This window comes from Leptidea sinapis, chromosome 29, assembly GCF_905404315.1.
Source record: "Leptidea sinapis chromosome 29, ilLepSina1.1, whole genome shotgun sequence".
NCBI classification, from domain to species: Eukaryota; Metazoa; Arthropoda; class Insecta; order Lepidoptera; family Pieridae; genus Leptidea; species Leptidea sinapis.
This window is the reverse complement of record NC_066293.1, coordinates 1,350,135-1,365,714: the sequence shown is the minus strand read 5'-3', so window position 1 is coordinate 1,365,714 and position 15,580 is coordinate 1,350,135. Positions and strand designations below refer to the sequence as shown.

At 36.4% G+C, this 15,580-nt stretch overlaps 1 protein-coding gene and 1 long non-coding RNA gene across 3 annotated transcripts in view; one reads left to right on the top strand and one right to left on the bottom strand.

Moving 5' to 3' along the window:
- Positions 1 to 5,148, top strand: part of LOC126973278 (gamma-interferon-inducible lysosomal thiol reductase-like) — a 29,838-nt gene extending 24,690 nt beyond the window's left edge. For both annotated transcript variants that reach the window (XM_050820492.1, XM_050820491.1), the window contains exons 4-7: positions 1,160 to 1,228; positions 2,292 to 2,396; positions 4,184 to 4,336; positions 4,867 to 5,148. In XM_050820492.1, coding sequence (XP_050676449.1) covers positions 1,160 to 1,228; positions 2,292 to 2,396; positions 4,184 to 4,336; positions 4,867 to 4,956 — 417 coding nt within the window. In that variant the 3' untranslated portion in view covers positions 4,957 to 5,148. The remainder of the gene's footprint in view (positions 1 to 1,159; positions 1,229 to 2,291; positions 2,397 to 4,183; positions 4,337 to 4,866) is intronic.
- A 4,918-nt stretch (positions 5,149 to 10,066) lies between these two features.
- LOC126973293 (uncharacterized) lies at positions 10,067 to 14,284 on the bottom strand. The gene is made up of 3 exons (XR_007731319.1): positions 14,130 to 14,284; positions 12,055 to 12,161; positions 10,067 to 10,109 (listed from the first exon to the last, which is right to left on the bottom strand). It is a non-coding gene; the product is annotated as an uncharacterized LOC126973293 (long non-coding RNA).
- Between the last annotated feature and the right edge of the window lie 1,296 nt (positions 14,285 to 15,580).

The following is a 15,580-nucleotide window of genomic DNA, read 5'->3' as shown; positions in this document are numbered from 1 at the left end:
TGCACCAACATGCAACTGATGAATACGGTGAAGTATTTGCACATAATATATCGTGTAAATCTTGATTACCTTGTTCCGTACTGAATTTTTCAAGCACAGATACCTACTAAATAACTGTATGCTCTCCGACAACATGAAAACAAATGATATCCATTTCTAAAAAACAAACATTCTCATTATTTTCAATCTCATATACCAGTCAATACTTATTTTTTTAGTTCCAAATAGTTTGCACCTCATTTGCAAATCTAATTAAACGCCCGACGAAGATAACACATTCATTACACCACAATGTTGCAAAGACATTGTATTGGAATATAAGAACTCTTTGTTATACTGTTGACCGCAAAGATAAAAACCTATTTGAAACGTGATTGTTGTGGTTATAAATAGCTGCTGATCTCTGCTGATAGATGAAAATAATAGTATACAAGCTAAAATTAGTTGTATTGTTATATAAATTGGTAACTCCAAATGATATGGCTCAGACCTGAGACGGCTCAATAAACTCAGTGGGCATCTTTTTTTAAATAAAATTAGTAAGAAATAATTTGGGGGCTGTCGCTCCTTTCCAAAGTTTTCTATACTTACTATTACTACACAAACAACAAGTTTATGTGATTGTCTTAGCCATTCAAAGATTCATCTTTCAGCGGGGTGTATCTCATAAGGCTCAATAGATAAACAGCTAAAATTAGAGGTTGTATAAAATTATATCTTTTTAAAATATCACGTAACCCTTCGAGTCTGATCGGTTTTGAAGTGACAACTTCTTATGGGAGGGTACTTACCAGCCATACCATACGGCAGCGGTAGGCAGGCTCTCTCACTCTAATCGATTGTACCTTTTATACTTATAATGTTCATAAACACAATTCTTATGTACATATTCAAGAAATGTAACTAAGAATAAAATATTTTACTTATAATCAATAAAATATTTTATTAATAAGTAAACTTTCCTTACATAATCATATATATATACATGTTAAGCTTTTCTTAATTTAATTATTAAATAGTTCAACTAAGTTTAGTTTAATTAGTTTAAGTTATCACTTCTGAGTTCTGTCGAGCGTCCTGAGAGGCAACGGTCTTTTTGAACTACATATATCATTGTGTGTTGCATATTTTTTAACATCCGAATTGTTTGTGGTTTCAGCACGACAAAGTGAGCGGAAAATGGCAGTTCGTGTGTCACCACGGACCCGACGAATGTTATGGCAATAAGGTGAGTGAAGGAGTACACTGGGCTGAAAGATTTTTTTTTACTGATAGACTAACAACATACTAGCGTATATATACCAACTAATCGTGCAAGAAAGAAGGACTCTACCTGAGATACAACAAGATCGTAAGATGTCATCCACGCGTGACATTACCACCTTAATATTTTCAATATTAAACCTAGCTGACACACATATTGACAAATAAAAAAACGCATTATCGGGCGGTCCAGTAGACTATACGCTAATATATTCGAAGTCTATGATTTTGCTTTTCCTCGAATGACATAGTAAAGATAACTCAGCATATTAGTTTTATTTGTGATCTTTTAATCAAGGAGATATCTAAAAGAAAATGCCTATTGTCGAGAGTTCAACTGTGGAGAGGAACAATAAATATATTAGTAGCGTCTTATTATATGTTGTTTACTTAATAACCGGATGAAGATCTTGCTTGAGTCCAGTCAAGACAAAATGAACGAATCCGAGTTATTGACCTCTCTGTGCTTAGATTGATTATTAATCGTTCATTTGGTGGTACCACTTGTACTATATTGTTGGATCGTTTCATTAATGAATTCGTAAAGGTGCTTGTATAACATGATCCCAGAATGTACATCACAAATGGGTTGCGAACTTTAAAAAAATGTTAAAAAACAGAAATAGAGCGACCGCCCTCAGGCTATTTAATAATAAATTTTTATGTTCTTTTCAAGACTGAGGCATAAATTTTCGAATGGCCGGTAGTTTTTGACGATCAACAAGTGATTTTAAATCTAATTTAAAAAAAAAGTCAATAAGTCTTGCTTGTTCATCTCTCGTTCTCATAGAAAAGAGCGCTCAGTGAGATAACGATATCCGTGATAGTAGATCACATATTGTAATGTATTCTGGAGCTCAACGACTCCTGAGTAAATTGGTCTTAACAGGAAAAACAGCGAAGTAATTCTATATTTCCTCTATTCACATAATTACCTTACCTTACAATATTTTTGAAGTCCATATTTTTGTTGTAAAATCTCTTAGAATAGAGCTTGAATACACTAAGTAAAATGTAATTTCTTTTAGGTCCAAGCTTGCATCTTGAAGGACCGCAGGCTGCAGGACACAGACAAGATGGAGCTGGTCATCTGTCTGATGAACCAGCCCAACCCGGACAAGTCTCTGGACACGGTAAGATGACAACACAATGGCCAACATGTTTTTTTTATATTATGTATTGTTTACGGCTCTCCAAACAATTCCTTGTAATATCTTTACAGACTTACGGCCGATTACAATATCCAATTGCTAATACTAGTGGGAGGCTCCTTTGCGCAGGATGCCGGCTAGATTATGGGTACAACAACGGCGCCTATTTCTGCCGTGAAACCGTAATGTGTAAGTATTACTGTGTTTCGGTCTGAAGGGTGCCGTAGCTAGTGAAATTACTGGGCAAATGAGACTTAAGACATCTTATGTCTCAAGGTGACGATTGCAATTGTAGTGCCACTCAGAATTTTTGAGTTTTTTAAGAATCCTGAGCGGCACTGCATTGTAATGAGCAGGGCGTTTCAATTACCATCAGCTGAACGTCCTGCTCGTCTCGTCCCTTATTATCATAAAAAAAACCTAAAATGGTGATCCGGGATTACTGTTTTAGCCCAAAATCTCAAGTTTAAGTCAAAGAATATAAATAATACATGTACCCAAGTCCTACTGCGTTGGATGAGGGTAGCGCAGGACCAATCGTGATGGAGATCTTTGGGGGAGGCCTGGCGGCTGATATGATGATGGTGCAGCATTTCAACAGTTCAGTTGATCTATGGAACGTTTTGGTTTAATTGAAAAAAAAAAACAATTCACCTTACATCTTCCTATAACTAAATAATAGCTATTGGCGAGAGTGCTGTAATTGAAGAAAAACTATTTCAAAGTTTTTTTTTGTAGGCTCTTCAGGCCAACTATTTTTACGGATACTTATTATGATTAAGTTGTGAAAGTTGACAATGTGAAATCAAGGTTATATCAAAATCGGTTATATTTACCTCATAGTAATTGATACGCCCTGCATATTACAATGCAGTTCAACTCAGGTTTCTTGACAAACTAAATGATTTGCGAACCGCGGGTTCTATTTCTGTTGACGTCTGTTATTGTTCTTACAAACAGCTTCCTAGCTGGGTACTTGTATAACGATTCTAATGCTATCGGCTGTTGCAACGAGATATATTTGTGCTTTTTATGGATTTTTTAATAGAGATAATTAGATAACTTCAATTTAACAATGCATCACATTTTCGGTGAAGAAAATAAAAAAAATCTGCATCACATAATGTTTTCTTTTTGTAAATTTTCCGTTCTAATGACTTAGCTGCCCAACTTTTAGGATGTAGTTGTAACATATCCTGTTTAGCCTCTCCAACTTTTCTTACCAGGATCTTTAGGATTAGCAATTAGTATTATATGAGCGTAGTTTATATCAGTTTATCATTTGTATGACTGTGACAGTACTTACGTATAAGCGATTTATGTGTTACGCCACAAGTTAGCCAATGTCTTGTTAAAGTACACCACCAAGCTTACAGCATTTGTTTTATAATTTTAGTGTTATTACTAGTATATAGACGACCTGACAGCCCGCTGATCTGTCGCCAATTTTGATTTGTCTTTGTGTGCGTTAGCTAGTTTAATATTCAAAATACTAAGTGCGCTTATCTCAAGCGTGGCTGACTGTTTATGACATTCGAATCAAAATCTGTTACAGTAACAATGCGAACCTCGCTTACTTTTTTGAGGTAGACAGCCTCTTTTTTTGAGCAATGCATGAACACAAACACAATGTGACATACAAACCGCGCGTGTACGACGTAGCTTATCACGCACACTAAAGTAATAAACCTGGCCTGTTTTCATCGGTTGTCTAGCAACAAGAGGCTATATGTAGACATATAAATTACCAGTTTTATGCTCTTCTTCAGTGCCTAGAACAAGTGAAGAAATCGTCCGAGTCTGATAAGTTGAAGCAGTGCGCGTCCGGTGCACAAGGTGACAACCTGCTGGCTTCCTACGGGGACAAGTCCGACCTGGTCCAGCGGCCGCTGTCCTTCGTGCCCACCGTCATCATCAACGAGGTGAGAACCTTGGATTATTACGTTGATTTGAAGTTATTACTGTCACAGGTAATGGATGTGATGGACAGCTGCTGATAAGCCTAAATAGATACTAAAATACTTAGGTCCTTAGTTTTAATTAAGAAAAAAATTTAAAGAAATTAAGATTTGTACTGTGGCCTTTACATATTTACTTGAAAATGTTTTGACTGTTGAAAGGCACGTTAGCGAATATCTAGAAACTGTGTTAGTCTAATGTTAATAACAGAAACGTAATAAATAATAAATAACATAAATGACTTTACCACAGATTGGGAATGGAGCGACCGGCCTCAGGCTATTAAATAATAAATTTTATTGTATGATTTTACATTGTAACCATATTTTTATTAAACAGAAGGAGCCCGCTGACTTTGTTATGCCTGTTCTTCTCAGGTCTGAGGCATACCTTTTGGAATGGGTGGTAGTTTTTGACTTCCAATAAGTTATTTTATATCCCATTTTTAATAAAAGTATTTTAATCTGAGTCTAACAAAGGCTTTACATTACAGAAGTTCGACCAAGCGGTGCAGGACGAGGCTATGACGGACCTCAAGTCAATTGTGTGTCGAGTGGCCATTAACAAGCCGGCCGGTTGTTGAACGTAATAATAACAACTTAATACTCTGTTTTATATACTCTTCGTGTGGACAAAGAGTAGGAAAAAAAAGCAGAACACGTGGCCTGCAGTCAGCATTACATTAGGATTTACTGTAATTAACTGAACGCGAGTATCAAACATATAAATAAAATATTTATAATTGATTACGAGTGCAATGACAGCAAAATTTTTACATTAGAAGTTGGTAAATTTTAAATTATTTTTATTTTACATTTAATTGCCTTTAAATGTTAATGTTTTCAGGATATAAAAAGTTGATTCAGCTAAATATACCTGAGCGTTAAATAATAAAATGTACTTTTAACGCAAAAACCTACATTTTTTATATAATTGCGCGTTCTTATATTGCTTTTGGACAGTTCTGAGTAGGTATATCCTATATCATTCTCTTGGTATACGCCAATGACGTTGTATTTTGAAAATATGCACACAACACAATATAACACATTTACAATAATTAAAGCAAATATTTTTTTATTTTGTCTACACGTAGGATAAGTACAATTACTTCTATTAAGTATTTAATATTATAAGTTTAACATTTTCCTATCAATAAAGTACTTATCATTTATATGGGGTTTTATTGACAGCAATTCCCCAATTATTCGACAATTTATGTTACATATTATGGACCATTGCTATAATTTCGTCTGGTGCAACTCGGATGTGCAATGGAGACTGAAGACCGGTCACACGTGGACATCCGTAGTCTCAGAAATCAAGAGATGCGTTGCTGGCTAGAGGTGGGTATCCTCTAGGATTGAAAGTTCCTAAGCAGTGTCGGTTCGTCCCACTGACCTATAATACAATATATAAATACCACTGGACAGGCTATTACATATGTTTGACAACAAATTTTTGTGCCTATTTGAAGCGCCACTCGCGAGCGTCCAGAGAACTAATTTTGACGTATAATAGAAATGGCTGCGAAGGAACGTACGATACTCTGAAGTATTTTTGTATTGATTTCGTTCGTTTTCCGTGTTTTCCCACTATCTACCGATGTTTGCTGAGGTTGTCATCACTAGTTTTAGTACCGCAGACTCTCGCTACATGGCCAACAGCGCCAAAATGACGAATATCAAACAGGCACAAAAGCACTTTGACAGCCGCCAGTCCAGTGGTATATAGTAGAGGTCAGTGGTTTGGCGATAGATGATGTGTTGTGTAACAATACCCGTGATATAGTATAAGACGCACAGAGAACCCACATCTCTAGTCAAAGATAAACAATTAAGCCAATCAAATTTGACTTGATCGTCGCTGATTCGAGACTCCTAGTAGTATGTGGTCAAATTGGCAGCCGCGCCCATAGATAATACCCCGTGTGACACAGAGCTGCTCGAATTGTCCAGGACACAATATTTTGTGAACAATATGATATCTTTGTACCTACACAATGCTGAGAGATGAAACTCTATGAAGATGCAATGGAAGAGTCACATCGCAGGAGTCTTCCACAGCATCTGGTACGGGGTGTGTGAGATATTGAAACCACTTTAAGGCTATTCTTGTTTTACCAAAATAATTGATTTAAACTGTTACAATATTATAAACTTATTAATGTAAGAATGTAAACAATTTGTTATTTTTAAAGTGACATCCTCACTTCTCAGATTAATTAAATTAAATTTGTAACCAAAATTAATGAATGGTGCGGGACTCGAACCCAAGTCCTCTCGGGTTCTCTCCAACTGTAAGCATGGAGTAAGGTCAATATAATAGCTGTAATGGTCCGATATCATTCAGTCACTTATTGTCTTAAAGGTCATTGGGCATTTCTCACCCAGTTTCTCGAAGTACGCGTCCATTAATGAAATGTGATGAAGATTTAGGGCAACCTTTAACGGAAAATATTTATTCTAATTCAAATGTAAAGTTATGTGGTTCAACGCAAAACGTATATTATATCCAATTATTCGCGCAATCCGCATTGCAGTAGAGTGGCCGAATATATGTTGATTGATTCCATTCTAAATGGAAGAGGAAGCACCTATGTGAACGATTATTGTTCCTGTGCAGGTCCACGGCCGCAGTACCTTATGTTGGAGGCTGCCATAGATACACCAGCAGATTTGTAGATGTCACGGTTAAGATTGATGATGTTGAATAAAATGTCAACAAAAAGTGGTTTACTTCTCAATGTTACTTACTCTGTTAAAAATAATGTAGTTAGCTAAACATTTTCACGTCTGTTCGGGGATCGTCTGATCAGTCAGGGAAAATAAAAACAGAATTCCGACACAAACCACTGTATTATGTACAGATTTTACAATTATAACTTTCAATACATACTCTCGTAATTATTTAACAACACCTTTCACACTGCAGAATAATTAATTTAATCCCGAGCAAGACATATTATACGGTATACCCCTCGCTATCCGTCCTCTACTCTCCTCACACTTCACACCGCTGCACTGGCGCCCCCTCTCAGACCCGCTGCTCACTTCACTTGACTCGATACAATTTTAATAAAAAGGGATGCTGCGAGAAACTGCCGTGAATAAGACAGAAGAGCTCCTAAACAATCTTGTGCCTCTTTAGGAACATATATGTTGTGCATTTTGGTAAGCATTTTATATTTTTAAAAGGATGTGGATAGTCCATACAGAAATACATTTTCGTATATAACTCCTTGTTTAGCTATAGTTCCCATAATTTTGAGGAATGCAGCTCATCTAATGACCTTGATTGCCAATGGACAATCAAGGTCTTTAACATACTCCAAATAAGTAGTTCTGTTACAAGTCGCTCGCTGGAGGGTCATATGTACGAATAAAATGCCCATTGGTTATTAAAACACCAGAACCCACTTAACCACCGATAGTAACAATAAAATTTATCCTACAGTCACACAAACACAGGGTTTATATTCTAAAATAATTCAATTAAAGTTTCTGAATCATTTATTTACAAGTATGTAGATATGTTATAAGCAACAAGTGAAAAATTAATTTAATATATGACGTGAATATATTATACTATATTATCTTATCAATTCTCACATTCTTTGATGTCAAGCGCTTGAAAGGCCCAATCCATATCACGTGATGATTGCCAATTGTGGTGCGACTTTGTACGACCCCTCCCCCATTTTATCAAAAAATACCAACCGTCACAAATTAAATTTAATAAGTAATAAGAAACTCGACCTGCCAAAAACTGGGCTTCATAATAAGTAGGTTATTCATTTATAGATAAGTGTATCCGTTTTTACCTTAGATAATTTATACGTCTAGATAGTTTTTCGCTGTTAGACAACCGATGAAAACAGGCCAGGAATATTAGTACAGCGCGCGAGACATGCTACGTGTTACACTCGCGATTTGTATGTCACTTTGTGTTAGTGAGCGTGCATTGCTCAAAATAGACGTTAGTTATAAACTCATTTTTTTTTCACATTTTCACAGCTGTCATAGTCTATCTAGACGTATAAATGATTTACGGTTTTTACAATACTCTGCCGAACGCTTTTAATTTATATCTTATTCTCTATTAAAAGTACAAAAAAAATATTTTTGCTCACCGAGTTTCTTGGGGCTTCTTCTCAACTGAGTCAAGATAGTGAAGCCGTAGTAAATTTAGTATCTAAGCCTGAAGATAGGTCATTCATATTCATATTCATTTATTTGCTATTACATTTATATTTTAACTGAAACAACTGAATTTTAAGCATAGGTGGCAACCCTAGTGTATAGATGTTGGTATTTTATTAATGTTAGAAAAAGGTTGTTAATTACGTTAGTTTTAAATGTTTATGGTTTTGAGTGATTATAAAAATTACATTATTTTTTATTACATAATATATTATACTAAGTGAAACGTTATTATTTTCCACATCCTCCTTTAGAGCAGGCGGACCGCTTGGGCGGGCGGTAGGAGGAGGTGGAGGCTCCCCCGCTGAGAGGGAGGTATCCTGGAAACAGAAATGAAAGATAAATAAACCACACAGCCTTCGACAAACACCATACATACACTTGAAACCGAAGTATACCTAACAAATAAAAATACACTCATTGTTTCAATAACATAAATTAAATAGCCTGCATGACGTCACTACATCGCACGATCGTACTTATGTAACGAGCGGTAAATTCGTACCACGGACCGAGTACCCAGCAGTTGCTACCCAAGGGTGTTGCTCAGGCGATGCTCTTGGCGATCAGAAATACTAGGTGTATTATTTATTTATTTGGAGGTGGTGACTATTTATCAAGTTCTAATGAGTCCTAGTAACACCGCGTCCAGAATTGAACTATTGTGTTCGCCACTCATACCTATAGCTCGTCGTCAAGCCTTGCCGCCTTTACGAACCGCAGTATCTTCTTGACGCGAGTATTACAAACAGCATATCATCAGAGCAAGGTGTACTCACCAACGATAGTGTTACGCTTAAGCAATAGTGGACCGCAATCGCAGAGGAGATGAAGAGGCGTTTCATCAGCCTCAAGGCAAAGTCTGCAAGTATTTTCGTTTGTTATTCCGACCACAATGAGATGCTTGTTTAGGCGATAGTCCTCAGTTAGCGTCCTAGTAAGGCATTGTTGAACACCGTTATCAGTGCTTTGGAATGGTCTAAACCTGTTGAGTTGTTCCAGCTGCAGCGTTTATGTGCTTCTAGTTGACATTGGTTCATCAGGGTGTGACGAATGGCGCTCTTAGGCAGTCCGCGAATAGGTTCCGGACCATATTGGCCTGCTTTAGCTCCATCAGGAACTTCATTACCTATGATTCCGACATGCCCTGGGACCCATCTGAGAATCACTCTGTTCTTCATGCCTAATGTGTTTAGCCATTAAGAACATACCTACTCGTCATAACACAGCGGACATTTTCTACTACAGTGCGTTTTCGGTCATTTTCTATACTTGCGTTTAACTGCTCGCTAGTAAACACTTTCCTTATCCCCGCGCGATAACATAAGGACAGGTCGCCATTTTAGTGACGTCATAAAGCAGACACTTCGAAGTCACCAATCAGAAGTACCGTTCACCTGCTGACGTCACACAAACGTTAATGTTATATAACAAGGTATCACTCACCGTCGTCGACAGCGCCCAGTTTCTTCCCGCCCGCCGCACCATACTTCTCCAGCTTCTCCAACACTTCTGCGCGCTTCTTCTGCTCTCTCTGTAAAAGTTGAATGATAGTAAATAAACAAAATCAGTAAGCATTAGCAGTTAAGAATACGTAGTCTGTGGTGAATAACTGACCTATTTATTGTGCATTTATTTTATTTTTGTGAAGCATATGTCTCGCTCACTCTCGTTCTCGGTATAGAGGCTAATAGTTCGACGGAGTAAGTAACGCGCCACGCGATATAAACTTTGAAGTAGTAACAATTGCACATACGAGGGCGGCACTGAAAATTTCGGGAATCAAGGAAGTGACACAACATTACTATTTAAAAATGTGTTTATTGCTTTTCGAAGTATTCTCCCCGAAATTTGACACATTTTTTCATATGATAGAAGCAATCATTGAAGCAACCATTCCATTCGGAAGTTGGGGTCTCCAAAATGGCCGTTTTGTAGGCGTCCACAGCTTCTTCATCCAGGTGATGAAAATCTCTGACCACGCAATTTATTCTTTATTTTAGGGAAAGTATAGAAATCATTAGGGCTTAGGTCGGGGTTGTACGGCGGATGATCTAATAATTCTATGTTTTATTGCTCTAAGAACTCTTTTGTTCTGAGCGCAGTGTGAGAACTCGCATTGTTGTGATGGAGGATGATGCGGCACGGGCGGTTGCAGTTCTCTTTGCTGAGTTCAGGAACGACATGTGGCAAACAAATGCTAGCATACCATTCTGCATTAACCGTTCTTTGTCCCTCAAGAGGAAGAGTCGCAACATGGCCGGTTTTGGAGACAAACGTGAACGAACAATTTTTGTTGGCTTTAACTCATTTTCGAACACCCAAACTCGTGACTGGTTTTTTGTTTCGGGTTCGTACGCGTATATCCAGGATTCGTCACCTGTATCAGGTGTTGTATACATCATTTGAGGATCCTGCGTGGAATCTTTCGAGAGTTCTGACGCACCAAGTAACGCGAGCCGCATTTTGCTCTTCACAGAGCAAATGCGGTATCCATCGGTAAAATAACTTTTTTACACCTAATTGTTCATGCAAGATTATTTGTATTTGACTCATGCCAATGTCTAAAGTTGCCTGAATTTCGCGGTATGTCACAAGTCGATCTTCCTCAATCAGCTTACACACATCATCAACGTTTTCTTTGGTGACTGCAGTTTTTGGACGACCTTGACGGGGATCATCACTGAGCTTGACACGTCCACGTTGAAATTCAGCAAACCAGCGATAAATTGTGCTTTTGGATGGGGCTTCATCACCAAATGCAGAAATCATCCGGTCAACACACTGTTTTTGTGTTAAACCACTTCGAAAGTCATAATAAATCATCGCTCTAGAATTTTCTCGAGTCAATTCCATTTTCTCAATGACTAAACAAGTTTGAAAAGACCTTGTGACTAGACCGATAATCTTTTTTTAAATAAATAAATGGTATTCGATTTTCAAAACGAAGGAGTTTTCAATTAAAAAGATTTTAATATGACAGGAACAGTGGAAATATTCCATTCCCGATACTTTTAGTGTAGCCCTCGTAGTTGTTACCAATTGTGATTGATTATTATTATTATTACGAATGGCGTTATTTGGATCTGCTCCTATAACGCGTTTCACTATAACGCGCAACCACTCTACCGCGTTATAGAGGCAATTAGCTGTATTGGCTTGTATCGTTCTGTGTCTGCAATCATCGCATCCAGCCATCCACAATATGTTCTCTGTTCAATTTTACTTAAAGAACTCCATCTGTCATATAACCACTCCTTAACAGACTCGTCTTGTTGCCTCACCCAGGTATATATGTATGTATATAAAAACTGGCTCTTAAAATCGCTAATATTTACTATTTACTAATGGAATTAATACTTTTTAATGATATGTTACCTGTCAGAAACCGACTCAAATATATTCTTTATATTTATATTTATTTATATATTTATATATTTCTTATAAACTGTAGTTATCCTGTGTGTCTAAAACCTAACCTCTTTCTGTTCCTCAAGCTTCCTCCTGGAGGCTTCCTCCCAGGCCTGCTGCTGTTTTTCCCGAGCCTTCATCATGGCCTCTAGCTTGGCCTGCACCACCATCGGATCTAAGATCATTGTTAAATTATGGAAATGAGATTGAGATTAAGTGAGCTTATCACACCATGGAACATTTATAATGTTGGTGATAGAAATAAATAATTAATAAATATCAACAATCAACAACAGATAAAGTCAACAATCCCACACACCATATGCCATGAAAATATATACAGTAATACATTTAACTTTACATAAAATAAATAAGTAAGTACATCAAAATGCTTCATCAAAGTTCATCAAAAGTTTTAAAAGATGCATCTTTTAAAATTTATACTGAAATACAAAAATGCCATAAATGTATTTTAATTAAAAATCAATCTTTTTGCTGTCTGCACATGTTTAGTTTCATCTATTGTGTAGAATATGGGACCTCAATCTGATACTAACATATTACGGAGCAAAAGGTCCTGGAGCAGACCTTACAAAGGTTTATTAACACATGTGGTAGCCACTTTCAATGTTTGGTCTGATTGAATATGGGCAAAACTATTATGACTAAATATTTGTTAATTATAATACAATCTAAAACATATTAATTATAAATATTTACAAAAAGCATAGCATTATGATGTAATCAAAATATTGAAGGATTTGTTAAGGCTATGGCTCCCTATTTTATGCCGTACGCGGCGTCTGGCGTTAGCGTCAACGTTAAATTTCGTGACTTCCAACGTCTGGAGTCTGGACGCAACGCACAGCGACGGCCGTCAATACGTCTGGCGTGAAGCAGGTGGCTCAGTGCAATTAGTGCGGTAGTGTCTCGCGACGGATTTGGTAATACTTTTAATGATATATTTGTTACCAGTTTATCACTATCTTTTTCCCAACATTGATGCTTATAAATATTGTTTTTATGATTCTTGTCCCTTTTATCATACACTGCATTACAACATTTTACGGATTCTATCAACAACTCGTCTTTTCCTTTATCAAACCCCTCATTTTGTGTGCGAGCGACGACTTTCACGCTGCAATGGTTCGAAATGACTAGACGCGGCGCACGGTGTTCGGATGCCACGTACGACGTCAACACGCTAGTGTCGACATGTGAAAGAGACCACAACAGTAGGTACATTTATATAGTAAGCATTGTGACGCAGCGTACGCCGTAACGAGACGTCGGTCGCTACGGCGTAAAATAGGAGACCATAGCCTTATAGGCTAATTAGATCTATAGCATACACGGTTAAAAAGATTAGACAACATGTAGATACATCGCGACTAGTTTACTTTAGTTATGTTCATAGTAGTATACCCTATGGTATATTGTTATGGGGCAGTGCAGACAATATTAATATCATCTTCATACTGCAGAAGAGGGCTATTCGCGCTATTTTTAACCTCATTGAGAATTTTTTAAAGAAATAATCATTTTAATTGTTGCATCTTAATATATTCTAGTAGTAGGTACAAGGTGATAGGTACAAGTACTCCAATTACGACAATCTTTTTTAATTCGACAGGGGTGAAATAAACCTGCCCTATGGATCGGTTTATATGCATTCATTCAAAACTTGTTTTTATTTCATTGTGTGTGTCTAACTATACTTTTTAAGACTTGACTGACCACCAATCTACTTATTGTGCTTAACTATTATTTGTATCAAGTACTTTTAATTTTATTTGTAAAATTATAAGTATAATCTGTACCTATAGCTAAGTTGCCAATGATTGTGAACTATTTTTTCTTTTGTGAATTTAACTCTGTTGGTATAGACTTAATGTAGCAATTGCACAAACCTCAGTGGTTTTTATTGCTTTGAAACCTCCATGTAAAATTTGTTTTTTAATAATAAATAAATAAGTAAATAAAAAAAAACTACAAGGTGTTCTTTTTGTAAATTAATTTATTATTTATGTTATTATAATTTCAGTTATGGTGGTTACTTTTTTTGTCCTATTTCTGTACTCACACATATTATGACCTGTAGTTTGTAAGGAAATTATAATTAATTAAAAAAGAAAAAACTCACCTGACGCTTCCTCCTCAGCTCTCTTCCTCTGCTGCCACCTGTGAGCCGCATACACTACCAACAGTGTCAATACCAGGACAGCTATGTTGACCATCATGCTCGAGCCAAGAACTACTGGCACAACATGAGTACAGCAAGTTAGCAATGTACGCACAGTTCTAATGATTCATATTATTTTTTTATATTTTAAATTCAATATTCATTACTATCATATTTTGGAGAATCAGCTATTTGCTACCACAATTCTCTTGGGGACCTTGAAGGTCACAATATATAAAAATAAAGAAAACAAAACATATACAATGTTTTAAATGATAAAAAGCCATTTATTTTTTCAAAATTGATACTTTTGCAATTCTTTCTCAGAAACAATTGGTCTTTAAAGAGAGAAGAAATGGTGCAAGTAACTCTCCCAGTATTTTTCTTGAACTCATTCAATACTGTTTACATTAATCTCCTTAGAAAGATAATCTTAAATATAGCCTAAATCAATATATTCTCCTCCAATATAGCCCATTGTTAACATGTCAGAATTTATATAAACATTGCTCTACTTATCATATGCTGCCATTAGGTCTAAATTGAAATAGGGACATTTACAGGGTAAGTGACCCTGCAACAAATTTCTCAAGAGTCAGTCACATAGCTGATCGCTGGACTCCTTAGTAAAACATTTCCCAAGGTTACTTTCTGATAATTATGACAAACTATATAAGTAGTAGTATTTGTTTCCGAAGCAGTGGTAATGTTAGAATTGACATGAAATAGAAATCTAAATTATCTATATTTCTATATCTATCTATATTTCTTGATAAAAGCTTCCAGGAAACACGAATGGGACAGTAATAAAATGTATCACACGAGCGTTTATAATCTGACAAAGAATCGCAGTGTAGAATTATTACTAAACAAAACAATTTTGTAAGACACTTTAATCTTGAAAACAAATTATTTAGTTTTCATTAGTCAAACAGTAATTCTAATGTCGAAACTTCTGTGGTTAAGTTTAACTAGCAAACTTCTTGAGTTGATGCTATCAAAGAGAATATATATATATAATAAACACTGGGTGACTGGATGTTATCAAATAGTATGATGAAGTATGAACCACACTGAAGCACAACAAGCCTTCAGATGTCAAATACTAATGTCAAGCGTCAAAAATACAAAGCTGTGTCATGCTGATTACCTACATACCTTAGCATATCATCATAATACTAAGGTAGGTAAGGTAGACCCACCATACATAATACACTTGTCTGAAACCTAACATACTTTCGTTCAGAGTGTGTTGCCAACAAGTCTATTTAAGTACAAGAATAAAAACCGGATACCATTTCTTCCGGGTTGACGCCGGTGCTAACGCGTTTATTCCAGCACTCCTACTCAAAAGGCGTCATGGAAGTGAGCCTTTGTCCATCCGATCCAAAAAAAGGAGACAGTTCGGATTC